Source organism: Esox lucius, chromosome 7 (genome assembly GCF_011004845.1).
Source record: "Esox lucius isolate fEsoLuc1 chromosome 7, fEsoLuc1.pri, whole genome shotgun sequence".
Lineage (NCBI taxonomy): Eukaryota > Metazoa > Chordata > Actinopteri > Esociformes > Esocidae > Esox > Esox lucius.
This window is the reverse complement of record NC_047575.1, coordinates 16,505,719-16,533,222: the sequence shown is the minus strand read 5'-3', so window position 1 is coordinate 16,533,222 and position 27,504 is coordinate 16,505,719. Positions and strand designations below refer to the sequence as shown.

General features: G+C 42.7%; 1 protein-coding gene and 1 long non-coding RNA gene across 9 annotated transcripts in view; one reads left to right on the top strand and one right to left on the bottom strand.

Annotated features, from left to right (window-relative positions):
• LOC109615990 overlaps positions 1-15,321 on the bottom strand; it is a 35,383-nt gene extending 20,062 nt beyond the window's left edge. The window contains exons 1-2 of the long non-coding RNA XR_002197031.2: positions 15,167-15,321; positions 2,567-2,715 (exon numbers count right to left, since the gene is read on the bottom strand). This is a non-coding gene — a long non-coding RNA (uncharacterized LOC109615990). The remainder of the gene's footprint in view (positions 1-2,566; positions 2,716-15,166) is intronic.
• The window catches only part of LOC105010768 (seizure protein 6 homolog), a 183,940-nt gene that overhangs the window by 124,529 nt on the left and 31,907 nt on the right, over positions 1-27,504 (top strand). For all 8 annotated transcript variants that reach the window (XM_010870347.3, XM_010870346.3, XM_010870349.4 and 5 more), the window contains 6 exons: positions 6,554-6,740; positions 18,920-19,105; positions 21,496-21,664; positions 22,415-22,581; positions 22,703-22,897; positions 24,269-24,407. In XM_010870347.3, coding sequence (XP_010868649.2) covers positions 6,554-6,740; positions 18,920-19,105; positions 21,496-21,664; positions 22,415-22,581; positions 22,703-22,897; positions 24,269-24,407 — 1,043 coding nt within the window. The remainder of the gene's footprint in view (positions 1-6,553; positions 6,741-18,919; positions 19,106-21,495; positions 21,665-22,414; positions 22,582-22,702; positions 22,898-24,268; positions 24,408-27,504) is intronic.

Below are 27,504 nucleotides of genomic sequence, written 5' to 3'. Positions count from 1 at the left end.
AGGCGGCCGAAATGAGTTTTCTCCGCAGGGTGGCTGGGCGATCCCTTAGAGATAGGGTGAGAAGCTCGGTCACCCGGGAGGAGCTCAGAGTAGAGCCGTTGCTCCTCCACATCGAGAGGGGTCAGCTGAGGTGGCTTGGGCATCTTTTTCGGATGCCTCCGGAACGCCTTCCTGGGAAGGTGTTCCGGTCCCATCCCACCGGGAGGAGACCCCGGGGAAGACCTAGGACACGCTGGAGGGACTATGTCTCCCGGCTGGCCTGGGAACGCCTCGGTGTCCCCCCGGAAGAGCTAGAGGAAGTGTCTGGGGAGAGGGAAGTCTGGGCATCCCTGCTTAGACTGCTGCCCCCGCGACCCGGCCCCGGATAAGCGGTAGAAGATGGATGGATGGATGGATACTATATTAACAAATGCTATTACAGTCAAGAAAAACGACATAATATACATTATAAAATACATTTCTTCATACCATGTTCTAACAGGACTAATAACCAAGTCATATACCGTTATACTGTGCACACATAACATCTATTCAAGCTTTTTTAAAATAGTAATGAATAGGCTTATTTCCACAGGCGGCATTAGGAGCATCACAAAGCAATGTAGGATCTACAGGACAACCCAATGGACCGCAAAACATGACAATCACTGTCACAAGCAGCTCCACTGTTCCCCAGTCAATCGATAACTCAGAGAGCTGTCTGGCAAGAGGACGTCCAAAGAACGAAACATATAATTAAACCATAAAACACACAAAACATTCTCTCTCATATACCTTTTAAACTTTTGTTTCATAATAATGATAAAAAATGTATAACTCAATGTAGCTAATGCAATCCATGTGCTCATATTATTAGTAATTATTGTCATATTTAATTGAACTCTCGAAACATCTGGCGGTTACTTTAATTTGTGTTTTTGTATGACGTTTAATACATTTCCTCTAAAATGTTACAGTTCTATTTAACCATGAAACCCAGGATACTGCCTTTTGATAGGCTGTGGAGGTTTGACTAGAAAGTAATCCTGTCACATCACCTGGTTCTATTGAAGACTCTCATAGATTTACCAAATATGTATAATAATAGGGGAAATGGAAAGCGAGAGAGGAAGGGGAGAAGGGGGTGGGGTTGTGAGAAGAGGAATGAGAGGAGAGCAATAGGAAGTGAGTGAGTTCATGGCTTACATACTTTGTATTCTGCTATGTTTCCCAGATAGATTCAAAAGCAGCGTTCTCATGCCCACTGTGAAAATAACTATGAAACCTTTCAAAAAATATGCAACTTCTGCACTGACAAATATGGACCAAATAACTGCTCACACAATCAACCAATCAAGCAATAAACAAAATTCAAGACTTCTTACTTTGTTTTAAACACTTTCATGTTTACCGTGCTAAGCAAACATAATCCAAAAGCCTGTTTCAGTCTGTCTATCTCTGACTTGTTCTGCAGAGCATATAGCCTTCAGTAGAAAACCAGAGAGTGGGAACTGGGCTTATGGTTGTCCTTGCCATTGACCTTGAGAAATAATGGGGGATATTATTGAAAGTGATGCCTTCATCAGGTCCTTTGTTATTTTCAATCACAATGATTTGCACCAAAATTGTGAGTGTACAACAAATTTTAATATATCTTATGTAAAGATTCAGAAAATACTGGTTTCAATGTACTCATGCTTTGTATCCCAGAACTATCCTCCCATTGATGTATATCTTTTTTTCAAGTTAATCTGAGTCATTAGGTACTCTTCAATGGTCAGCCATGACTCCCTGTTTCACTGGGGTATGAATATGATGTGACACACATGCCAACCTCCCTTAGTCATCCGTTCACATGGTAAAGGTCAGAGAACACAGAAATGAAAAAAGACAAAGTTGGTTACCTTCATAAATCAGGCAATGGCTATAAAATATAGCTAACGCCTGAAAATAGCCATCTACACTATCAGGGCAATAAACAATACGTTTTAATGAACTGGAGCTGTGATAAACTTGCCTGGAAAAGTACACGCACAGTGAGAAGGATGGTTAGAGGGGTCAAAAAACTATTTAGGGATCACAGTTGGAATATGGCAGTAGTTGGATGAATGATGCGGTTACCAAGGTTTCAGGACTACAATTAGATTCCATCTCCATGCCAACAAGCTATTTGAACATGTTACCAGACAAAATCCTCAACTCTCATCAAGACAAATGTCAGGACCTGAAGTTTGCTACACATTATTGGAACTTTGATTAGAACTGGATTCTATGGTCAGAGGAGAGTACCCCACATAGCTTGTCGGAATGAAGGTTAACAATTGATTGCATGGAAGTTTTACCTCAATTAAAGTAGAGCTTGTGTGTTTTAATGGCTTTACCATGGGCTTGAATAATTCTGGAGGTCACTGTACAAAGTGGGATATAAAAACAGTAGAATAAAAGCAAGAAATCTAATTGACAAGAGAATAACCGATTCTTGGCCAGTAGTCCACACAACAGACAAGCAGTCACACAGAGCATCATTATACATATCACACTAAACAGGTTTAGGAAGCTATTCTAGAAGATCCCTTTTATCACTCACCTCAGCGTCCTCTCTTACATCTCTGTATCAGCCTGACTCTCTCCTGCCCCCGGCTCAGGCTCACTCTGATGAATTAGTCAAATGAGACAGTCAGACAGACGCTGGACAATCCCAACTAATAGCAGTTCAGATCAAGCCATGGTGATTTCCTGCAGAACAATACACACAAAGTACATACGTTGTATATGGTACAAGCAATGGATTCAATATAAATGATAACGGAATGAGAATAATATTTTGTTATTGTAGGCCGGTAGCATAATAGACTGGTAGCATAATAGAGGAGGTGTAACACAAGAGCATCATAATATATTACACTGAACAGGTTTAGAGGGCTATTCTATAGACTGAAGACAAACTTTACACTCCCAAAGCTATTTCATTTCATGGCACAAAAACTTTTTTTTTAATTTGTGAATGATATTGATGCAATAACTATCTATGTAGGTGACAATAACTGACTTTTTCGTGTGAAAAGACCAGAGAATAGTGGAAACCCCTCCTCTTTCACTGCCCAAGGGGTTTTGATCTAGTCTATATTACCCCAAAAATCATGCACGGATCCACCAGAAATAGTCGCAATATAAACAGTTTTATTTTAGGCTTACAGTAACATAGCTACTGAAGGCTGTAGCCTGCACAGTTTTTGTCTATCTGGAACAAATCCTAATGCATAATTTGCTCTGGACTGCAACGAGATTTGAACGTGGGGCCTATTGGGTTGCAGGTCTGTGTCTCAAACCACTACGCTATTTAACAAGGGTCGGTGGGTGAGTGGGTGACATTCAGAAATAGGGTTTGTAGATCAGGACAATACTATAGTATTATTTGGGTGTATACTTTTGAAAATGTTACTGAGTTCATATTTAGTTGTATAAATATTAGAGTATTTGTCTGCAGAGGAAAAAACCTGCAGGGGAAAGTGATTAGTGCACTGTGAGCTTTGTGGCCAACATATGCAACCTACAATTGTTGTGAATCCAAAAAGGTTTTGCGTAAATTTTTTATTCAACTAAATCAAATGTGCTGTTTTCCATGGTCATTGTATTTTGTAGTTATTTGTTTCTATTGTGGGCATCAACTATGAGGCTGTATATGTATAGTGGGGAGAACAAGTATTTAAAACACTGCCAAGTCTGCAGGTTTTCTCACTTACAAAGCATGTAGCATGTAGCTTCACGGTTGGAATGGTGTTCTTGGGGTTGTACTCATCCTTCTTCTTCCTCCAAACACGCTGAGTGGAGTTTAGACCAAAAAGCTCTATTTTTGTCTCATCAGACCACATGACCTTCTCCCATTCCTCCTCTGGATCATCCAGATGGTCAATGGCAAACTTCAGACGGGCCTGGACATGCACTGGCTTGAGCAGGGGGACCTTGCGTGCGCTGCAGGATTTTAATCCATGACGGCGTAATGTGTTACTAATGGTTTTCTTTGAGACTGTGGTCCCAGCTCTCTTCAGGTCATTGACCAGGTCTTGCTGCGTAGTTCTGGGCTGATCCCTCACCTTCCTCATGATCATTGATGCCCCACGATGTGAGATCTTGCATGGAGCCCCAGACTGAGGGAGATTGATTGTCATCTTGAACCTCTTCCATTTTCTAATAATTGCGCCAACAGTTGTTGTCTTCTCACCAAGCTGCTTGCTTATTGTCCTGTAGCCCATCCCAGCCTTGTGCAGGTCTACAATTTTATCCCTGATGTCCTTACACAGCTCTCTGGTCTAGTCCATTGTGGAGAGGTTGGAGTCTGTTTGATTGAGTGTGTGGACAGGTGTCTTTTATACAGGTAATGAGTAGAGAACAGGAGGGCTTCTTAAATAAAAACTAACAGGTCTGTGAGAGACGGAATTCTTACTGGTTGGTAGGTGATCAAATACTTATGTCATGCAATAAAAAGCAAATGAATTATAAAAAAATTAGATTTTCCGGATTTTTGTTTTAGATTCCGTCTCTCACAGTTAAAGTGTACCTATGATAAAAATTAAAGACCTCTACATGCTTTGTAAGTAGGAAAACCTGCAAAATCGGCAGGGTATCAAATACTTGTTCTCCCCACTGTATGCGCATTTCTATAAAAAGTGAGATACATTTCAAATACATGATTATTATTATTATTATCAACAATATTTGTAAATATTTTGATGACTTGGTCAAACTTTATTTTTGTTTCATATTCTGTGTAACAGAAAATAGAGGTTTGCCCACAATTTTGGAGGATGTCTGAGGAAAACAGAATAACAGTCACATATTATTAGCTGTCTGCTAGAGGAAGGCTGAGCCCCTCTCACAACCATTACTGGGAACCCCTCATCCGAGGGGCACGTAGTCAGTGCCACCAAATTCAATCTGGTGCCAGTGTCTGGACTGGCAATCCTCCGTGTCACACTGTTTCAGTCTGCCTCAGTGCCCCTCTCGTTCCTCATGGGAAAACAGCCTATCAGAAAACCACACCATGCATCCACTGCCACACCACGCGACAAGTCTGGAGGCTGAGATCATCTTGTATCAGGGGACGAGTAACAACAACACCACTGTGGCCTTAACCTAGATACAAGGCCAGTAGATGTCCTCTAGCCCGGTGCGTTTGTTCAAGATGATGATCAGATACCTTGGCAGCTTTTCATATACACTACATTACCCACTGCTGTAGTCTTGATGCAGCGTACAGAGTTGCGGGGGGGAAATGCACATGTCCATATGTCTGCTTATGTCCGACTTATGCCATTGCTACATTATTCACCTGGTAAACTACAATGCCTCCTGTGGAGTGGCCTTCAGCAGCGTCAGCTGCAGCTGCTGTTTCAGCCTGTTGATAAAACACAGCTGTCATAGAGGCTGACAGAGAACTGGAGGAAAGAAAAACCCCGGTGTTAACGACAGTTACAAGGCCGGAATACTGAAAAGCCCTTTACCAGCAGTGAACCATGCCTTAAACAGGGAGGAACCAATTCCATCCAATCAAAAATCCATAACTGCTATCAGGAAAAATAAATCATGCCATGTTCTTTTTCAATGGCATTGAATTTAGTAGAGAAAAAAGGCACAAGTTTAACTTTCTTCCACCTGAAAGAGTCTGACAAGTCAAAGAATAATATGATGACACACCAAATGTCTTTGATGGGTCCTTTTTTGTTCTATTCTAAGGCTTTTCAATTAGAAACTAATCCAAAAGTTGCGCGGCATAAAGCTAACTGTTATAAATTCACCTACCCAAACCTGGCTTTGAATCACTCTCCAGAAGAAAGAAATGTGCCAGATAAAATACATCCTGCTGCCAGTTTGTTAATGGAAATGAACAGTAGGCCTATCTCGAGTGGCCCATTTTTCAAGTCAAACATTTAGCGACTGGCTCTGATTAGATATGAGACGGGAATGATGGGGATGTCAATTGAATTAAAATCCTGTCTGATGTGAGCCGTGTCCACACAAATGGCCAGGCAGGGTCATGTGATCGTCTGGGGCACATCTGCCTGCTGTGATGTACTGAGCGGGAGGGAGGAGGTCTGTATGGGAAGGGGAAGCCTAGTCCTGATGCTGTAGTATCTGGCTGATGAATGGTGAGGATATATTTGGATACAGTTGCAGACTATATACTGTACTATTAGAAACCGGGTATTTCAAATCCTGAAAGCTTGTTCCCCGAAAGCTATGGTACATGAGACCGTATACCAGGGAGGTGTGGTACAGTGCATGGCCAATATGCCATGGCTGCGTGTTACTTCTCATTGTGCGGTGCCTAATAACAGCTGCTGGCTGTGGTATATTGGCCATATTTATTTTACTGTGTATCTCCAGCCGGGCGTCATGTAGTGATGTAGTAGTGACTGCTGTATGGTGAATAGAATTAACTTCTCCTGGACCGTCAACAGATGTAGCTTCGGAAGCAACATCACTTGGCTGTTTAAAGACATCACATATTGGGAATAAATGCAACATCGGACTGACAGGTGTGTACGTGTGTGGATCTGTGTGCTTGTTTGGGCAGGTGCTAAACGTGAGCCTTTCCGAGGGGGACGTGGTGACGTTGGACGACATGGGGGGACGGGAGCCCTCCATCCTGGCCAATGAGAGTATCCTGATGAGGGGTCTGGTGGTGCGCAGCTGGAGCAATCAGATCTCCATCCGTTACCGCAGCGACCAGCAACCCCTCTCTGTGCTGCTGCATTACAAAGGTGAGGTCATCATTCAGTACCTCCATGATTCACTCTGGTCTGTTCCCCGTCCTTTACAGCAGTCTGTTTCACTCTGGTCTGTTCCCTGTCCATTACTCTTGTCTGATTCACTCTGGTCTGTTCCCCATCCTTTACAACAGTCTGATTCACTCTGGTCTGTTCCCCATCCTTTACAACAGTCTGATTCACTCTGATCTGTCCATTACTCTTGCTGATTCACACTTGTCTGCTGCCTGTCTTTTGCAGCAGTCTGATTCACTCTGGTCTGCTCCTTGTCCTTTACAGCAGTCTGATTCACTCTGGTCTGCTCCTTGTCCTTTACAGCAGTCTGATTCACTCTGGTCTGCTCCTTGTCCTTTACAGCAGTCTGATTCACTCTGGACTGCTCCTTGTACTTTACAGCAGTCTGATTCACTCTGGTCTGCTCCTTGTCCTTTACAGCAGTCTGATTCACTCTGGTCTGCTCCTTGTCCTTTACAGCAGTCTGATTCACTCTGGTCTGTTACCTGTCCTTTACAGCAGTCTGATTCACTCTGGTCTGTTCCCTGTCCTTTACCTCAGTCTGATTCCCACTAGTATTCTCACTGTCCTTTATAGCAGTCTGATTCTCACAGGACCCACACCTAACGCACAGTAACAAAGGGTGGGATTGTGCTACAGGATGATTTCAGGTAAAGAGGTAGAATTCCTCCAGAAGCATTTGGTTTAGCTGTTTATGCTGATAGCTCTCATCACTAGTAAACACAGCTTGCTCATGTTAGCCTGAAAAATGACAAGGGCTGTCATTTCAGGGGTGTAATTACATGGGAGAAGTATTGTGCTAATAGACATTTACAGAGCTGTCAGATAGCAGAGGGCTGTTGGGCCCACTGTTCCTCATCACACCGCAGCCTTTCATGTAGGAGAAGGGGGGAAAAACAACACAGCATTAAGCCAAAGTCTTTTGGCTCTGCAAACTAATAAACGCTGACAGGCTTGCAGAAGAATAATGCGTTGTAACATGCCTCTGATGTGTCTGGCAAATATAATTTTACCCCCTTGCCCCTCAAACTCCCTTTCTTTCTTTTTTTTTTAACACAGTGCATTGCAATGATCTGTCACAATACCTGGCCTTTACAAAAGCAAGAAGGCCTTCCAGCAAATTGGCAACCCAATTTGGACCTCAGAGATTTTAACTGTTAATGTAAACAGTACCTAGAGAAAGTATTCAGACCCCATCACTTTCTCCACATTTTGTTGTATTTTTGAGTTAATTTATAATTGATTCAATATAATTTTGACATCATTCTACACACAATACCCCATAATGACAAAACTAAAACTAAAATGTGTGCCAATTTATTAAAAATGAAAAACGTTCTATTGACGCACCCACTTCACCGGGCATATCAGGTAAAAAACCAAGCCATGAATTTCTGGAAGTCTCCATAGACCTTAGAGATATTAATGTTTTGAGGTATAGATCTGCGGAAGGTTATAGAACATTGAAATTTCCCAGGAGCCCATGGGGCTCTATCATTGTGAAATGGACAAGGTTTGGAACCACCAATAGCAGTCAGTCTGGCCAAACTAGGTAACTATGCAAGACGTTTCTTGTTCAGGATGGTGGGGCATCATTCTATGGGGATGCTACTCAGCTGCAGGGACTGGGAGACTAGTATTTAGGGAAGGACAAATGGAGCACAATGGCCCGCACACAGCCAGGACAGACCAGTCTGTGAATATCCTTGAGTGGACCAGCCAAAGTCATTATGGGGTATTTTGTGTAAATTAATGTCCCAAAAGAATTATGTAACTAATTAGAAATTAAGTAAATAAAAACTGGGAGAAATTGAAGGAGTCTGAATAATGAACACTATGAGTCCTGACAAAACAATTGCAATTTTTGCAGTATCAAGACTCCCCCCCCCCCCCCCCCCCCCCCCCCATTCACACCAACATTTCTGTTCAACAAGCTGTTCCTATATGTGTCTTGGACCTGAGAGCTGGCGTTGCCGGGGTCATTAATCCAGGGTTACCACTGGGAGAGAAGGGCAGAGAGGGACAACAGACAGGTAGAGGAGGGCAGACAGAGACCACAGACAGATAGAGTAGGTCAGACAGAGACCACAGACAGATAGAGGAGGGCAGACAGAGACCACAGACAGATAGAAGAGGCCAGACAGAGACCACAGACCGGGAGAGCTTTCACCAGATCTCAAATGGATGGAGTGCACTGAGTATGTGCATGTCAACACCACTGAGAGGAAAACAATCAAGTCATTTCCAGAACAGGAACCGATGATGAAGCAGTGGGTTACTTGGAAGTCTGTTCTCCCACACACTTAAACAAGCCTATTAATGGCATAACAGATTATTACATTAAACTGCCAACACTGAAAATGTATTCACAAACAATTAGGTGAACAGCAGTCTTGGCCCAGATATGCAGACCACACAGAGCAGGGCAGAAAGGGGACTGTGATATCTACAGTAACACTGGCAGGGTGAGCACAGGAACTTTACCCTGATTCAGATAAGACCTCTGATAACCAAGTGGCCAAGTTATGTCATTTAGCGGAAGCTATTATCCAAATAAGCGTCTATACTATTCTTGTTAGTCGTTTATTTGGATAAGAGCTTCCACTAAATGACTAAACTGTAAAGGTCTGTATTTATAATGCAATTGTATTAACACACAAGTACACAGTGAGTAATAGACAATATACAACCGAGACGTTTTTTTCCCCCTTCTTCCCGGCTGAGGGTGAAACAGACCGGTTTTGTACATGTAAAGCGTCAGCAAACAATTAAACAAACCTCTGCTCAGTAAACGACTTGGCTCTCACCCATATGTTGTTTAAGCATCCTGCATGAAAGCAGACACTGTTGTGTCTCCTGTGGAGCAGTCAGCTCCAGCTCCACATTGTTTCCACACTCACTCAGAGAGACCAATATCAGGTTTTCATCCTCATGCTCTGAGCAAAGAACACCATCCCCAATACTTCAAAGCAGGGCTCTTCTGTCTGTTGAAACGTGGGGATGGGTCCGCGGTGGTGAAGAAGACCTCCACTTGTTTAATTCAGTCTGTAGTGTAGGTTTTGTTTACCTTCGTTATGCTGGGGTGTTCATTTCTCCCTAATTGATAACAAACGTTATGGCAGTATGAAATGTTTTCACACTACGCCCATTACGTTTTTATGCTCATCAAAGCAACAATAGGGGCCTATAAAGTCATCATAACATATGGAGTCCCATTAGTTATACCGAGCTAATGATGTTGTTGAACAGCAGGTCTGAATGTGAATGATAAATCCCTTTCACAGTAACGCTAAGCCTATTTGAAATGGCTTTTTGAAATTATCAAGTATTTTGGTGTCTACATTAAACAGATTCCAATATGTAAATGCAGCACATTTCATTCTGGCATGTTTGATATCATCATCCTTACATTAATGGCATCATTTTATGCACATCCACAAATTCTGCCCACGAAGGACTTTTCGAGCAATTAAAATGTTTCTCTTTAATCTTGTAACCATTACTCCACAAGCACGGCGGAAACGTGTACCTTTTTCTCCGTCAAATTTCAAAGGCTATCTTGCGTTAGATTTTTCCGATATTTCAATTTGTGTTCGTTTCCATGGTGTGTACAATCCCCTTGTCCTTTTATAATGGGCTGTGAAAAATGTGACGGGACAAGCGTTGAGAAAGAGACAGATCTGTGAAGGGATGGATCTCAGCTCTAGGTGATTAATATCTGCAGAAGCAGCTGACTGAGATGACAGGCTGATGAATGCTGCAGCAGTAATAGTAGCAGCCCGGTTACCGCTGGGGAATGAAGATGTGTCTGCGTCCCAGTCTGCCCATGTGTTTGTGTGTCTAGTTTCCGCTTTCCTTATTCCTCTCTCCGAAGGACCGGGTTGCTGTGTGTCCGGTATATGCAGGGAAAAGCAGTCAGTCACGTTGGCTGACATCTTGGCGACTACTGGTCACCACTCACAAAGAAATTAAATATATATTTATTTGATACGTTTAATCGAAAACCACCATACATTAAACCATTTGTTCTCCCAATGAGCCATGACAACAGTGGAAAAAAAACAATAAAAACATGGCAGGGGTCTGTTTGGTCCAGGAATGTCTCTTTCATCCCCTGGGTCTATGTCCTGAAGTTGGCAGCCGAGTTCAGTCATAATCACTCCAGATTTATCTGAGATATCTCTGTAGTGGGCAAGATTCATATTACTGAACATGTGTTCTAAATGTAATCACTATAAATCAAACACATCAACAGATATAAACATGTGTTTGTTATAGCAACAATCTGTAATCAATATGACTGAGCTTCTATGTTGAGTCTGGACAGTGTTTGCAATATGTGTACCAAATGTTACTATTCCAATTTCCTGCCAGATTATTTTTTCAAGATTGTTTATTTTCAAAACCATAGCGGCCATTTTATTTTAGGTAGAAAAATATTGCTTTGAACACTTTTTGAACAACTATTGCATCTGACGTTTTACACTTAACTATCATTCTTTACCAGATGAGTGTAATTTAAAGTGTTTTTTGCTAAATTTGAACCAAGTAAAATTCATCATGGTGGACTTCTTGGGTCCCTGAGGCAATTTTTATTTTGTAGATATACTAAATATGTACATAAGCATGCTTAATTGGCTAATAGGTTGGTCTATAGTTAACCCCATCATTCCCATGTTTAACATTCAGTCTGGTGTGATGGGCCCTATTTTCCTTTACCTGCATGCCCTTCCCTCATTTCTGTGTTACCATTTATATACCAGGACAACCAGGCCTGGTTTGCAAATTCCTTTTCATTTATTATGATAAATGTCCAATACATAAATGGGACTGCCTAGTAAAATGTAATAAAACATTTATAGATTGTTGCAGGTAAAGAAATGATTTACTCACTGGAAAATTAATCCTAAATGATTCTTTGACTAATTCAATGTGACATTTTGGATTTGTCCCGGCAACTACGTGAGAGTATTCCAGTATTATAAACAATTCCTTGGTGGAATTGACTAAAATCAACAATTTCCATTACAAACAATACCCACTGTTTGTGCTAATCATACATGTGACGTGTCGAACTCCCTTTTCAACAAGATAGGCATACTAGTTGTAGGCTATCAAGTAGTGATCAATGTGGTTCTTATTTATCACAAAAGGATCAGTAAGATCACTGTCACCTGCATCCACTCAGTGAGAGTGAGGGGAGGGTTTGGTGCTCTCATTGTTTTAACATGCTGAGCTGTTGTGTAGTAATGAAGCACAACCTAAAACAGCATGCCTCTGTGATAACATCCACTAAGACCATTGCCTACATTTTCAGGACAGTTGGTGAGTTTTTCATGACAGAATTATAGGGGTAAAGTCATTGTGGTCTGGGATTTACCCCCTTACCCAGATGAACAGTGACTGGACTATTATAATCAGATTTGTGATGCCTCAACATAAGCCAAACGTACCAGCTCAACTGAAAAGTCTGAAAATCCAAGAATTTATTTTACACAAAAAGTATTTGTATTCTTATAACATTCTTATAATTTTCCATGATAGTGTGGAAATGTCATCATAAAAACATGAAAGGTAGGTTTTTGACTGCTCTGGGTCTTTAGAGTGTATTGAAAACTGTAGATTCACTTCAGGTTTATGTCATGTAGGGCTTTAACCACGCAACTATTTCCCACCACAAAGACAACTCCTAAAAGCTGCAGTCATGTGTCTCGTCTGTCTTGTTTCCTGCTCTAACCCTCCGATCAACCTTCTGATTCCCCACCACTACACAACTCCCTGGGGGAGGGAAGGACTCCCAGTGTGACAAACTGTCCATCTGGTGTTCCAGAATGGAAGACGGTAGATCGAGTCAAACCATCACTGATCCAATGCTTCTGCTCCGGTTTAAGTTGGGTTCGTAACCACAAGGATGGGCCGTTTTCCCCCACCGCGCATATGTTCTACAGGCAAAGCCAGTATATGCAGTTATGCTTAATCAGGTCTGACGGGCAGAGGACCCAACAGATTTTCTCTGCCTTTCATAGTTGATCATTTTTCCTAAGGGAAAGATCCATGTTTCATTTGGTCATGTACAGGAGTCTGAACAGACTGACTGGCTATGCGGAGGAGATGGCTGTAGAGCAGCGGGCTACCTGCTCCACTCTAATCCAGTCATCACCTCCACCAAATCGGCATGCACTGACCAGCCAAACAGGTTTACAGGATTTCACTGGGCAAAGAAAGCCATCCGCTCAAATGTCAAGTGACAGAACTGTTTGATTCACAGCCTCATAGCTAATGCTGCGTGTTCCATTCGATTCAGTTTGATTGCCTGCCCAGGGACAACATGTGGTCCAGTGGAAACAACTCTTGAAGGCTGAGTGGAAGGTCTGGTGAATTACTCTGATTTTAAGTAGATGTGATCCTTGTGCCATAGGAGCGGTGAAACATTACCCTTAAACAAAGATCAATAATGTTGTCCCTTGGATGAGGAGTTCAATCTGAAACAGCCTGACCACCGTTCTGCTCTGATGTATTGATATTTATGTGGTTGGGTTAAACACTTAATTCCAGTGGTCAACTGCTCAATAAATTGTATTAAGGAAAAATAACTTCAGACTGCTGCCGGCTCTGTCCCATCAATAAGGGCCGGTCTACTCTGGACTGATGAGCAGTACAGTGAGTCTTTCCAAATCACCTAATTACATTACTGTAGGTAGCTGTTCCCTGTTGCCTGGCTCCTGCCATTACTCCTGATTAGTGGCCATGAATCACTTATGTTTAGTAAACATCATCAATACCATTGATTTGTCTTAGTTAAAGTCAAACAGTTCACAATGCATGACAGGCAACAAATTCAACATGCCATAATCCGTTCGAGGCCGGGTCAATATTAATTTGATTAGCAATACTATTTACTCAAAGGCATGTGATTAGTTCGGCTACAGCCTGCAACTAGGCCCCTCTGCCCCAAGTTATAATCCATTGTCTGCTTTGGCTCTGTGCATCAATACCTGTTGACCACTGGCTGATGAAGCAGTGGGGGACATTGATTGGCTGTCAGTCATAGTGCCAGTACAGCTGTCATTGAGCTGAGATCAGGACCACGTTTCCATTCGTTCCCTTGATTCCTTCCAGTTCTCCCTCTCTTCTGGGGCACAATAACCAAGGACATTACCTCGGCATCTGTTGCCTGGAGCCCTACCATCAGCTAATCTGCCTGACTGCATTCACTGTGGTGCCATTACTTGTAATAGCAAAACAATCAGCCTTTATGGCCCTCCACGACAATATAATTTAGGACGCATGTAATTTAATTCTTAGGGGATTGGCTTCACACATTAAGCCTTGTCTGCAGCATCCCCAATGTACAGGCTCCAAAAAAATGGAATGGTGGTGCGATAATCGAAATAACTAGGCTCAGTGGAGCTAGTGATAGTACAGATTGAATGGATGACCTATAGGGTGGCTGGACTCCTGCTTTGCAGCTCACTGATATACTGCAGAGGATGGCTGCAACACAGTAGAAACTTAATAGTTGGAGAAATCAGCTTGTTCATTTGATTGTACCTGATTTGGCACACTGACCCTCATGGCATTTCCTAAGGATTTGATTTATCATATAAGTTTGATGTATTTGATTGATATTTGATATGGGTCGACCGATATGTTTTTTCAGGACGGGTACAGATGATTAGCGATCAAGGTGACCATTAGCATTGAAAATAAACATTTTAATTTAATTAGATACTAGAAAATATTTAAACATTATATTTTGGAGAATGAATTTCAGAGAGCTCCTTCCAGCATTTCTTGTGAAAATATTAAACTTAATTGCTCCCCAAAACTGGTAAATGTTACTGATCAGGTTTCTTTCTTGTAAAAATGAATACATTATTTTAAAAGAAATATAATTTAAATTGAACTTTTCTCTCCACGTCCCTGTCCCCAATAACCCCTCAGTACTCCCAGTTCAACAGCTGAGCAGCACAAGGGCAGTATGGATAAACCAATAGTAGCAGTGCTTCCCTATGAGGCTCTGGAGTTACATCATTATATGAAGGTTGATGCTGGCCCCCCACCCAATGCGAAACTTCAGCAAAATATGCTTCACCGTTTGTGCTCAAGTTTTGTGCTGGTTTCGACGGCACAAACGAAGCACAAATGAGTGAGCCTATTTTGAAACAATTTGGAGCATGTTGGGGGGCTTGTGACTTCATCGCCTGTAATGTATTAATGCTATAACAGGAAACATATAATTCCAAACAAACATCGTTTTGGCTGAGTGTTTCCGTTATTGTGTCATCTTACAGTGTATGTCCAGCCTTGGTTTAAGTGACGTGCGAAGTGATAGCTAGCCAGTGAGAGCTAGCCAGCTGGCGAAATAAACGGTCAACAAATGAACTGTTCATTTAAAGTGTTACCTTGGTTAATTGCATGTAATTAACAGTAGCTGTCGCATTCAACTCCGGGGTCCATACATGCATCTCTCGCCGTTCCTCTTTTCCATGTCTTTCTACCGCGTATAGTGTTGATTGCCTATTTACACGTGTGGTATAACCAATCCAATAACACTGCGAGCGGGGCATTGAGCCAAACCACAAGCAGAAAGCTTTCAGAGAGATGCGGCTGCGTACGATTGAGAAGAGCACATAAAATATATATAGTATTTTTTCGGCCATCATATCAGGCCAATTACTGATTCCAATAATTGTCAATATTATGAATATCGGATCCAATAATTGGCAGATTAAATATTTGACTATTAAGACTATTAATGGTTTAACAGCTGCAGGGAAACAGTTTTTCTAGATAAGTGTATTTGGCGCAAAAGTTTAGGAAGATCATAGAAGAGCCCTACCCGGTCTGAAAACAGTGATGAACACAACTCAGACCAGTGGTGAGGGTCAGCTTTTAGAAACACTAACTGATATTTTATTGTTGCAAAGTCATATTCCACAGCTTCAAATTCAATAGTTGAATGAAACATTTTGTATTAATTTAATCTTAGGGTTCATTTTAGGCCAGAATTGAAAATACAAATAAAAAAAACAAATGGTAGAATTAGGCAAGGTTGTTTGGTTATGGTTAGGATTACACAAAACTAGCTGGCCTTCAATATCCTTTTCACAGTCAGTGAAATATCAAAAGACAAGCATTTATTAAAATACTATGCCTACAGAGTCTATAGAGAGAGGCTGTAGAAGATATCTACTGTATGAACTTTTTACAGTATGTGTGTGTACTTTTATCGGTAGAGTTCCTATAGCATTAATGCAAACAGTAAATAATAGTCTCCGTTTGACAAATGTTTCGGTGTACTCTCGGCCCCCCTGAGCAGTTGTTGATCCATTGAGGTAGCTAGGTAAGATGATGATTTAAGACCCTATTACAGAAAGGACTGAGAGTTATGTACAGAGTAATGTACAGGTTTATGAGGGCATCCTGGTATAAATCACGGCAGCTGCATACACTATAACGCCACCTGTAGTACATAAAAATCAAAAAGGTTTCTGGCTAAGCATACCACAGCAATGTAGTGTTAGTTAGGTGCAATGATGTATAGTACACAACACAGAGAGAGGTATTGAGACAGTCTGTAAGAAATAGACACTAAAACCTCTGCCTCTGTCAATCTTACGGAGCTTGATCCCCTCCACTCAGCACCAATATCCATATATATTCTGGCACGGAGGGAGAGGGGTTCAAATGAAATTGCCTTCCAATGTGTACTTTTCCTTAATGCCTCGTGTTGGGAGGCAGCAGGCTGTAAAACGGCTAGCTTTAATGTCGATTTTCATATGCAGCCGCGAAGAGAGGGGGATTTAAGAGGCTGTGATTATACTGTTTGAATGGGTTCAGGAATGTTTAACCGTTTTACGTATCGACAGCCTAATGCTCCGTGCTCAGTCTCTGTTCACTTAGCTCCTACAGCGGCTGTCTCAGCAGCAGTCCGCTGGACGGTGTCCTGTGTATGGGAAACAGGAAGAGGGGGACACTGGTTAAATAGTAGGAGACCAGGGGGCTCTGCTGAGCTTAGACCAGGGGGGTCTGCTGAGGTTAGACCAGGATTGTCTGCTGAGGTTAGACCAGGGGGGTCTGCTGAGGTTAGACCAGGGGGGTCTGCTGAGGTTAGACCAGGGGGGCTCTGCTGAGCTTAGACCAGGGGGGTCTGCTGAGGTTCGACCAGGGGGCTCTGCTGAGGTTAGACCAGGGGGGTCTGCTGAGGTTAGACCAGAGGGGGTCTGCTGAGGTTAGACCAGGGGGGTCTGCTGAGGTTAGACCAGGGGGGTCTGCTGAGGTTAGACCAGGAGGGTCTGCTGAGGTTAGACCAGGGGGGTCTGCTGAGGTTAGACCAGGGGGGTCTGCTGAGGTTAGACCAGGATTGTCTGCTGAGGTTAGACCAGGGGGGTCTGCTGAGGTTAGACCAGGGGGGTCTGCTGAGGTTAGACCAGGGGGGGTTTGCTGCGCTTTGTTTAAAATTTGTCCAAAACCAGACATTTCCTCTATGACTGTTGTACTCATGCTCAAATCATGATCATTAGTAAAGGATTGAGTCTGAATCTGATACTAAACCGTAACGACCACTGGGTTTTTGCCTTTGCTCTCTGTTTTGAAAGCTGTCTGTCACCGTTAACCCACAGTTTTGCTTGAGACTCTGCAGAGACTGAGGGAATGTAACTTTTTTGTTATACACGAAAAATAAACTACTGTTGTCATTTCTAGTTAACAGAAGACAGATGCCACGCATTCTTGATTTTGACACATCTAACTACAGTGCTTTGCTGTGAGTCTGAGCCCATTGCTGGAGTTGTTACTAAATGTTCCCTTTTGTAGTGTTACCTTTGAGAAAATCGCTGTCGGTTACTAGTTCTTTATTGTTGGTCCAGTGTTTCTGTCACGGTGTGTTTTCGGTGTTGTCTTTATGGATCTCAGGAACATGATCTCTGAGAGCCTGCTGAGCCAGTGAGGCAGAGCAGAAGCACAGAGGGCCTGCGATTCAACAGGAACAGAGGCCAGCTTTATAGCTCCTATTACGGACATGGTTAGCTCAATCCATCTTCCATGCCAGCTAATGATTGCTACCATACATCCCGTGTAGTGTCCTCTGTTTAAAGACAGGCACAGGGAAGAAGTGGAAGCCCATTCATCTTGCTGCACTGGACCAACGGAGCTTTGACAACTGTCAGAGTGGCTATTCTTCTGCCCACAATTGCGTTAAAAAAAGCCCGGAAATGGAACTGATCTGCGACTAGTAATTCTACCCCTGTACTAGCTAGGTTAACTCGACGTTTTACTCCCGGGGCTGAGCAGCAACTGGGGTGAATGACATGAAGTGCGGTTTGGGTGTGCAAATACAGTGGGGAGAACAAGTATTTGATACGCTGCCGATTTAGCAGATTTTCCCACTTACAAAGCATGTAGAAGTCTGTCATTTTTATCATAGGTACACTTCAACTGTGAGTGACGGAATCTAAAACAAAAATCCAGGAAATCACATTGTATGATTTTTATGTAATGAATTTGTCCTTATTTCAAGCACATGGGGTTGAGTTAATGGTGCTAACCCTGTACACTTCTACCCTGTATGTAACTTACACTTAGAAATGTAGAAGCCCACTGAAAGCCATTAGTGATTGCAAACATGCCACAATCTATTTGCAGATGTAGTTTTAAACTGTAATTAATTTTAGCAGCTGGAGTGGACTTTTTTTATTCTAGTAGAAGACTGATGAAAACATCCTTGCTTGACCCAATTACAACACATTCTTCATACATAACATTTACTGTGTGTGTGTGTGTGTGTGTGTGTGTGTGTGTGTGTGTGTGTGTGTGTGTGTGCATGTCTGTATGTGTATGCATGTCTATGTGTGTGTGTGTGAGAGTGTGTGTGCATATGTGCATGTCTGTATTTGTGTATGTGTGTGCATGTCTGTATTTGTGTATGTGTGTGCATGTCTGTATTTGTGTATGTGTGTGCATGTCTGTATGTGTGTGTATGTCTCTAAACTGTATGATACGTGCAGTGCATTTCAAGTTAGATAACAGCCCTATGATAACTCCTGTTTCCACACTGAACAACCATTTTGATGAATGTTACCTGGTGAAAGAATATGGAAGCGGTCCCCACTGAGCCACTCTTAATTCTCCACCCTCCATCCCCACTCACCCTCTAGCATTCGTGCTGAGCTGTGCCTTCCCCAAGGAGCCAGCCAACGGGGAGGTCTCAGTGACCCACCTCCATGCCGGGGGAGAGGCCTACTTCCAGTGTCTGACCGGCTACCAGCTGCAAGGCCCTACCATGCTCATCTGCCGCAACGCCACCACACCTTACTGGAGTGGCAAGGAGCCCAAATGCCTGGGTAGGAATCAACAACGCTGCTTCCTTCCTGCCAGACTGACCCTTAGACCCCCACACAGGCGCAGACACAGAGGCACAGACTTTACTCTTTGCCCTAGCCCATCACCCCGACCATCCATCCTGCCACTGACTGAGAATCAATGGGAGTCTATAGTACCCCCTCAGAGGACGGCACCGAGGCTGACAACTGAGGAGAATAGCATTTCAGCTGAATGATTAAAGTAATTAAACTCTGTTTAAATGGACGGCCTGTTATTTGGCTTCCATAGCCCAGAGGTTAATTGGGGTTTATTGTGTGCTCTATAAGGTAGACATATCAGGTGTCTGCCTTACTGCTGTGCAACTTTAATTCTCATCCCCTGTTTTTCAGACTTTTTAAAGCCTCCGTGCAGTTTTTGTAATTATATTTTTCAATCATGTCTAATGACGTCTAATAAATCACTTAGTGTTTATTTCATGAAAATAACAAACAGATATATTTTCACCGTTTATTTACCTGAGCCTCTTTGCCCTTTGAATTACTCTCATAGTCTGATCATGGGAGGATATTTAAATACACAGCCGTGATTGGCTGATACAATAGTGATGCTGTTGAATGATTTGAGGTCTGTTTAGTGTCTTGATGAGGACATCCTGTGAGGTAGAGGTCTGTGAGGGACAGGCTTTTTGGTACCCTCTCCCCACTACATACCTACATACACCCGTGTAAATTGTAATGTGCGATGCATGCATATGATTTCATAAAATGCCAGTTGTAATAGTCATGATTTCATAATATGCTGGTAGTAATAGTCATGATGTCGAAACATGCTGGTTATAATATTCATGATTTCATAATGTGCTTGTTATAATATTCATGTTAGGAAAAAAACTCCAGTCCAGTTTGAACATTAACTTGAAGCATCTCAGACTAACAGTCACCCCTTCAGCCAGACACAAGAGTTATGATGTAACCAGTGCTAGCTCAAGCTTTTTGGGGGCCCTAAGTAAAATTTTATTTGGGGCCCCCTCTTCCCTAGTGTTTGGGGGCCCCTAGTGGTACTGCTTATGTTGCTTATACATAGAACCGGCCCTGGATGTAACTCTGACATCGTTGTGTGCTTGCCTGTCTGCCCCCACACACGTTAAAACAGTTAGGCTCTATAGACATGTTAGGCTACATGTCTATTAGTCTATTACTCATAAGTGGCCACAATCTAAATAAAATCACTATATAGTGGTGATAGAAGCCTCCCTGTATAGTGGTGATATAAGATACTTTGATTGTAATGGTAAGTACACACAAAAATGGGGCAGCTCTGACATTCAACATCTTTTTATGCTACCTAAAACTAGATATAGAGATACGAGGTCAGTGTTTTTGCTTGGTTTCGGATCTATAAACTAGGTTATGCATCAAAGTATTGACAGCCCAATATAACAAAGAGGGGCCTTATTGCAATTATAAAGACATTATTAACACAATTACACCAGCAATACCAAGTGTTACCAATAGTTTCAAACTCCACTCACGTGCTTACCTATGGAGTTCAATCTGATAAATGCCTTTAGGTTGTAACAACACGTTAGTCTAACATCCTCATTAAGATCCAAGGTTTTTCTTGGTCCTGAGAGGCCTGGTCTCTTAGGGATATAGATTAAGCTTAGTTCTGGTCTAAACAAATCCAGCTCAATGAAGACTCTCCATTGGAATGTATTTTAAGTCCTGGACTAGGCTTAATCTATGTCTAAACAAATCCAGCTCAATGAAGACTCTCCATTGGAATGTATTTTAAGTCCTGGACTAGGCTTAATCTATGTCTGCGAAACCGACACTTACTGTCTGATTGCAAGTATGGGGACTGGGAGCAGTGCTGTGAGACGTGGCTAAACATGTCAATTTGGTCCAGGCTCGTGGCTAACACTACAGTAATTAGGAGTGGGCTGCATGACTAATCTTCACCTGCTCTGGAATAGCAGCATCTCTTCAGCCAGCCCCACTCCCAGTCCCTGCAGCCATCCTGCGCTGATACTGTTCTGCTGATACTGTTCTGCTGATACTGTTCCGCTGATACTGTTCCGCTGATACTGTTCTGCTGATACTGTTCTGCTGCGTTGCTTGCCTCATTAGCCCCGTACGCACAGACACACCGTCAGTCAGACATTCAGTCTGTCCTTGGTGAGGCTGCTATCCGCCAGAGCATCAAACAGCTCTGAAAAGTCTCACTCTCTCTGCGCAAAAGTACACTTTCTTCCACCAAATAATGGCTAATTTTGTATTATTACCCGAGAGCCCAAAACTGACATTGATGTGAAAATAAGATGTTCTAAACAGGGACATTGTGTGGTTTTAAGTCTGACTTCATACTCTGTGTCCTGTCCTTCCTCTTCTCAAATCCATCCTCCGTTCAGCTTCTTGCGGTGGGATGATTAAAAACGCCACGCTGGGCCGTATCGTCTCCCCTGGTTTCCCGGGGAACTACAGCAACAACTTGACGTGCCACTGGGTCCTGGAGGCTCCTGAAGGCCACCGGCTTCATGTTCACTTTGAGAAAGTTGCATTGGCTGAGGACGATGACAGGTAGAGTATACAGCTGGAAGGAAACAGACTCAGACCACTCCGAATGTTACTTAGCTAGCGTCAGCCTAAAACCAAGTCTAAAACCAAGGCAAAGGAAATAGTTAGACCTGAGCAGCGTGATGGTAAGGTTTTTTGAATCCTTTCGACTGTAATGTAATTTTTGGATTCAAATGAAGTATATTTAATAGAAGACTTTGAAGATGACTGTTGGGGCACTCTGGTAGGACTTCAGGCGTCTATTTCATTTGTTGCTAATTAGTTGCCGTTTGGACTAGATATAACAGGCTTTACCTCAGGCTGTCAGAATGTGATGCAACACTGGAAAACAACAACTTACTTAACGCCATATATCACTAAAGGACATGCCTGCTAAGGCTATGCAACCAAATCCCATATGTGAGTGACTGGAAGACTAACTTTAACGGATTGTGGGATGAAATAGAAACAGTTTACTGTATGGGATTTCAAATAATTAACTGGATTCCCTCATGCAAATGAATTGAGGGACTACAGAAGCCATTCAGTTGCAGGGAGCTAAAATGTAATTTTTGTCTCAAGGCTATCGTAACCACAGACATCTAGTGAAGTTGCCTGCTGCCAAGTTGTGTGGAATATTATCACAGGGTTACAGCCACTGACCACTGAGCACCACTTCAGAACCATTCGTCACTCCCTGGGGTTTCTCATTCCTCAATGACACGTCAATGTGGCCCATTTCCCCTTTGTGTGATGCAATATTTTGCGGTTTAGGTTCCTTATAAAGAACGGCAACAACATCGACTCCCCTCCAGTGTATGACTCCTATGAGGTGGAGTACCTGCCCAACGAGGGTGTGGTGAGCACAGGCCGTCACCTCTTTGTAGAGTTCACCACAGACGGGACGGTCACCTCCACAGGAGCTGCCATCAGATATGAAGGTATTTCCGGGGTCAACAGAATGCTAGCAATGCGCCATTGCCAATGAAGGTTCAAAGTGAGGATTCGAATGACGGCAACCATGAATGCATATGTTTCACTGATATTATTTATTTGTTGCAGCTTTTGCGAAAGGAACCTGCTACGGGCCCTTTGTGAAGTACGGCAACTTCAGCAGCAGTGACGCGGCTTACGGTGTGGGTGCGGTGGTGGAATTTGCCTGTGACCCCGGCTACACACTGGAGCAAGGCTCGGTCATCATCGAGTGTATGGACACAGAGAACCCCCAGTGGAACGAGACGGAGCCAGCCTGCAGGGGTGAGTGCCATAGGATTTCATCTGCTCCCCCGTCTGGATAATTCTCTATCAGCGACTGAAGTAGAAACCCCAGCAACAATAAACCCCGGCTAATTTAGGGCGTTTATTCAGGTGCTTTACAGAATAGTTTGGATTTCTTTTCACCCAACAACGTAGATGTCTTCCATCCCGAAACACTGTTTTCAAACCTTTCACTGTGTTGACTTTCTGAGCACTCCGGCGTCTTGTCTGGTCTAAAGCTGGGATCATCAACAGAGCAATGACCTCTTTCATTTAAATAACATGGACCACTGGCAGCTGTAACCACCAAAGCTGCTTACCTCGGATCCTCAATGACTTTTCAATAATGCCTTCCAGCCTGTGTTTCCAGGGCAGGTTTCAGAAGTGTTACATAGAAAAGGTATTCCCCTGTTCGAACTCTAGGCGACACATTATGCCATGTGGTCATCAAAGCCTTGCTTTATACTGTCACCACCGACTTTTCCTTTCTCTTTCACCATGTTTTTCTTATTCTGTTCGTATTTGTTTCTCTGTCTTTCTCTCTTCACTGACCTCGCTATCTTTTACATTTTATCCACTTCCCCCACGCACAGCCTCACGTCACGCTGCCCATGATTTTACAGCTCTTCAGCAAAGAAGAAATGAAAGGATTCAATTTCTGCTGTTCAGGGTCAAAGCCACGGCACTGTACAGTATTTGTCAGCGTTGGCAGTTTTTAAGGGCTATAGCCCACACCTTCTGCTCTTGACTTGTCAAGGAGCATGGAAAGTCATTATGGATGGTTTTCTTTTAAGCACTGATGCTCTTTCATGGCCGCGTCCTACTTCCCCATGTGAATTCAGGGCATTACCCGCTGTTCCACAGTGACCATGCAGATCAACCAGGTCCAGTTCTATGGGCGAACGACTTTCTGCCCCCTCAGTTTTGTCTCCCTGTGTACATAGCTGATCGTATATGAATTCAACCCGATCCGATCGTCATAGTCAACACGTCATGATCACCGGTTCGGCTTTACATGCGTGTAAATGTTTCTACATTATACGTCTGGGTGGAGGGGTGTTGGTAGGTTGCGCAATGATTAGACACGCCCCCTCATTAGTTCAAAATGTCATGTGATCCTTGCGCCGGCCTTGTGACCAGCAGCAAAACCAGAGGTAATTTCATATCATTAACTCAGCTGACCGTTCAGAATTTCAATCACCGATCACTTGTTTTTACTCTTTGCAGAGAGGTTTACTGTGGGAAAGTTTAAATCCAGTTAAATTTGATTTTGGTGTTTAACATTTCGCGTTAACAACATGTTTGAGATTATCAGTGACCATAAGTTATTTGTTGCCGGTATTTAAATTGCACTTTGTGTTTGTGTCCCAGCTGTATGTAGCGGAGAGATCACAGACTCAGCTGGCGTGGTCCTGTCTCCAAATTGGCCTGAAGCCTACGACAGGGGCCAGGACTGCATCTGGGGCATCCACGTGGAGGAGGACAAGAGGATCATGCTGGACATACAAGTGTAAGTGCCAGTTCGCCAGTCCAACAGCAGCCACGCACAGTGCAGGTCAAACCAACCATGAGGCATTTCGGTCACAGTTGGTCTTCCTAATTTTTTTTTTTAAAGGTATTTTAGATATGTTTGATGTGTACACTAAAAAGAACACATCCATTAGCACAAGCACAGGTAAAAGGATTCGGCAGGTTCTTACAGTAAAATCTCAGAAGGAAGATTTTGTTTTACAGAAGGCACAGCATTGCTACTGAGGTTGTAGTCCAAAATGAAATCTGTGTTTTTGTCCAGTCCATTGAATATTCAGCACAGATTTCAGTACTCTCTCTGACCAGATTAGACAGTAAGCCCCTGTGCTCTCTCTTTTCCTGGTTTGTCCTGGGAGTTGGCTTTGAAAATTAATATGCTCTGGCAGTGAAACCATTCTAAGCCACTTACCCAGCCCTCTCAACAATGTTAATTCACCACTCAAGTACATGCACACACACGCAAGCACGCACACACACACACACACAAATGTACTCTCTTTTAGCACTTTCAACAGGGCTGGGCCCCTACAATACTCATTGGTCTTCTGTGGACCAAGGCGTAGAGCATCACTTGGCTTATTGCTGTTTGTGTTTATACGTGCATGTGTAATGTTTACCCATTGGCTGTCAAATAAGTTCACATGAGTTTCATGCTGTCCACAGAGTATAGAGCAGCTTTACTCTCGTGAGATTCCTTTCTCTACATGTTTATTTTCATTACATGTGGAGGAAGTTTATGCCTGAAGCAGTAGCAGAGCAGAAATGTTGAAGGTTTTTAAGTATGGAGGAATACAACATGTTCCTCACAGGGTTAAATTCCTTCTAACTTGGAGAATGTAAGGTAATATGTAATTGCAACAATAATGATAATAATTAAAGGAGTCGAGTCACTATTCAAACACACTGAGGCCCTGCTCGCTTCCCTGTCCTGTCCTGTCTGCCTCAGCAGATTACTTATGTAGACACATAGTAATTTGCTGTCCTGATTAATATCAACTGTCTATCCATTGTCCCTTATGTTATTTCATTAGAGTGAAAAATAACATGTCACTCTCATTGTTGGCTGATTAAGCTGTTGATTTAATAATATGTCTGAAATGCTACAACACGTAGGCTAGAAGAGAAGCAATCACAATCTAGTCTTTTTAATTACCATGTACAGTCATGTGAAAAGTAAGTACCCCTGAGATGTCTTACTTTTTCTCACATATTTTCTACATATGGATATGTAATCTTCACTTTTACACCATTGACAGATAAAGGAAACGTAATTTAACACATTTCACAGAAAGGTTATACTTTGCAATGATTGAATCATCAAAAATTAACAGAAATGCAATTGCAAAGTTTGGAAGAAATATGTCCTATCCTCAATAACTGGTGTTGCTCCCTTTTGCTAAAATAACTAATATGTTGTCGCTTTTAGTAACGGGTTATTCTCTTAGATCGACAGGGGTGAATTGTTGCCCCAGTCTTGTTTATAGTATATTTTCAAAGGTCATGTTTGAGGGCTTTCTTACAATCACGGCCCATTCCAACTCACCCACAGCATTTTGATTGAACTGAGAAACTGGGTATAACTCGACTTTCCATAACTGTATTTCTTCATTTTGAGCCATGCTATTGTAACTTTTCTGGTGTGTTTTGGATCGTTATCCTGTTGCCAGATCCATGTTTGATTCAGCTTCAGCTTTTTGAAAGATGGCCTCACAGAAATCCATATTGGTACGAGTAGTGATAGCGAGTTGGCCAGGCCCTGAGGCAGCAAAGCAGCCCCAAACCATAATGCCACTGCCTCCATGTTGGCCAGGCCCTGAGGCAGCAAAGCAGCCCCAAACCATAATGGCACTGCCTCCATGTTGGCCAGGTCCTGAGGCAGCAAAGCAGCCCAAACCATAATGCCACCGCCTCCATGTTGGCCAGACTCTGAGGCAGCAAAGCAGCCCAAACCATAATGCCACCGCCTCCATGTTGGCCCTGAGGCAGCAAAGCTGCCCTAAACCATAATGCCACCACCTCCATGCTTTATGATTGGTATGAGGTTCTTATGCAGAAAGTAAGTGTGTAGTTTTCATCAAACATGACATTTGGCATTGTGGCCAAACAACTACACCTTTGACTGAGGTCTTTACCCAGGTGATGTCTGGCAAATTTTAGTCGTCTTGATATTCTTGTTGAGAGCTGAGGCTTCATACTTCCTGAACTCCCATGTAGGCCACGTTTGTCTCTTTCGGACAATTGACAATTGACATTGATTGTGGCAAGAGAGGCCTGTAAGGGCTCGACAATAACAATGGCTCAATGGCCCCGGGTCAGTAAAAAGTTACGTCAGACTAAAAAAACTAGCAAGTTAGTGTCCCGATTGGGTTATTGCAAAAAAATGTATAGGAAAAAATTATAATCGCATTATGAATATCCTCCAGTTGTTTCGTTATCTGGCACACAAATAATTACCTTGCAGCTCTTTGCATGCGTTGTTGGCTAGTCAAGAGTTGAGCAGTGATGTGACACTTGGCTGTCTGGTATTGTTTTTCAATAAAACATTTAAAAACTTGCGCTAGTCACTCAAGTGAAGAAGACAGTGAAGGATAACTACGAACTCAAACAAAAGCGAACATCTTGACCTCAATGCAAGAAATAATTGATCTGTTTTGACTTCAGTGGAACTCAGATGCTCTGTGTCGTCTGTCCTACGTTCCCAGCTAGAGCGGACAAATATGGGTCTTTTTATAAAGGCACTGACAACTTTCACAAACAGTCCCTGACCAACCATGCCAGCAAACAGCACCTGGTCTGCCTGGCAGTCAAGTGTGTGGCTGACAATCCGACTTCAGGGCCCTTCACCTTACTGGACACAAATTTAAATGGAGATGCCCATTGGGTGATTGCACAACTTATAGCAACCGCATACCTAGTAACTAAGATGGACCAGCTGTTCGCCTTGTTCCCCTGATGATGAATAAGTTAGTGTTTTGTTTAAAATGTTTTGTTGACTGTTATCTTTATATAGATTTTTTAAATTAGAAATGTGATGAAAGAAACATGTATTTATTTATACAAACCCGATTCCAAAAAAG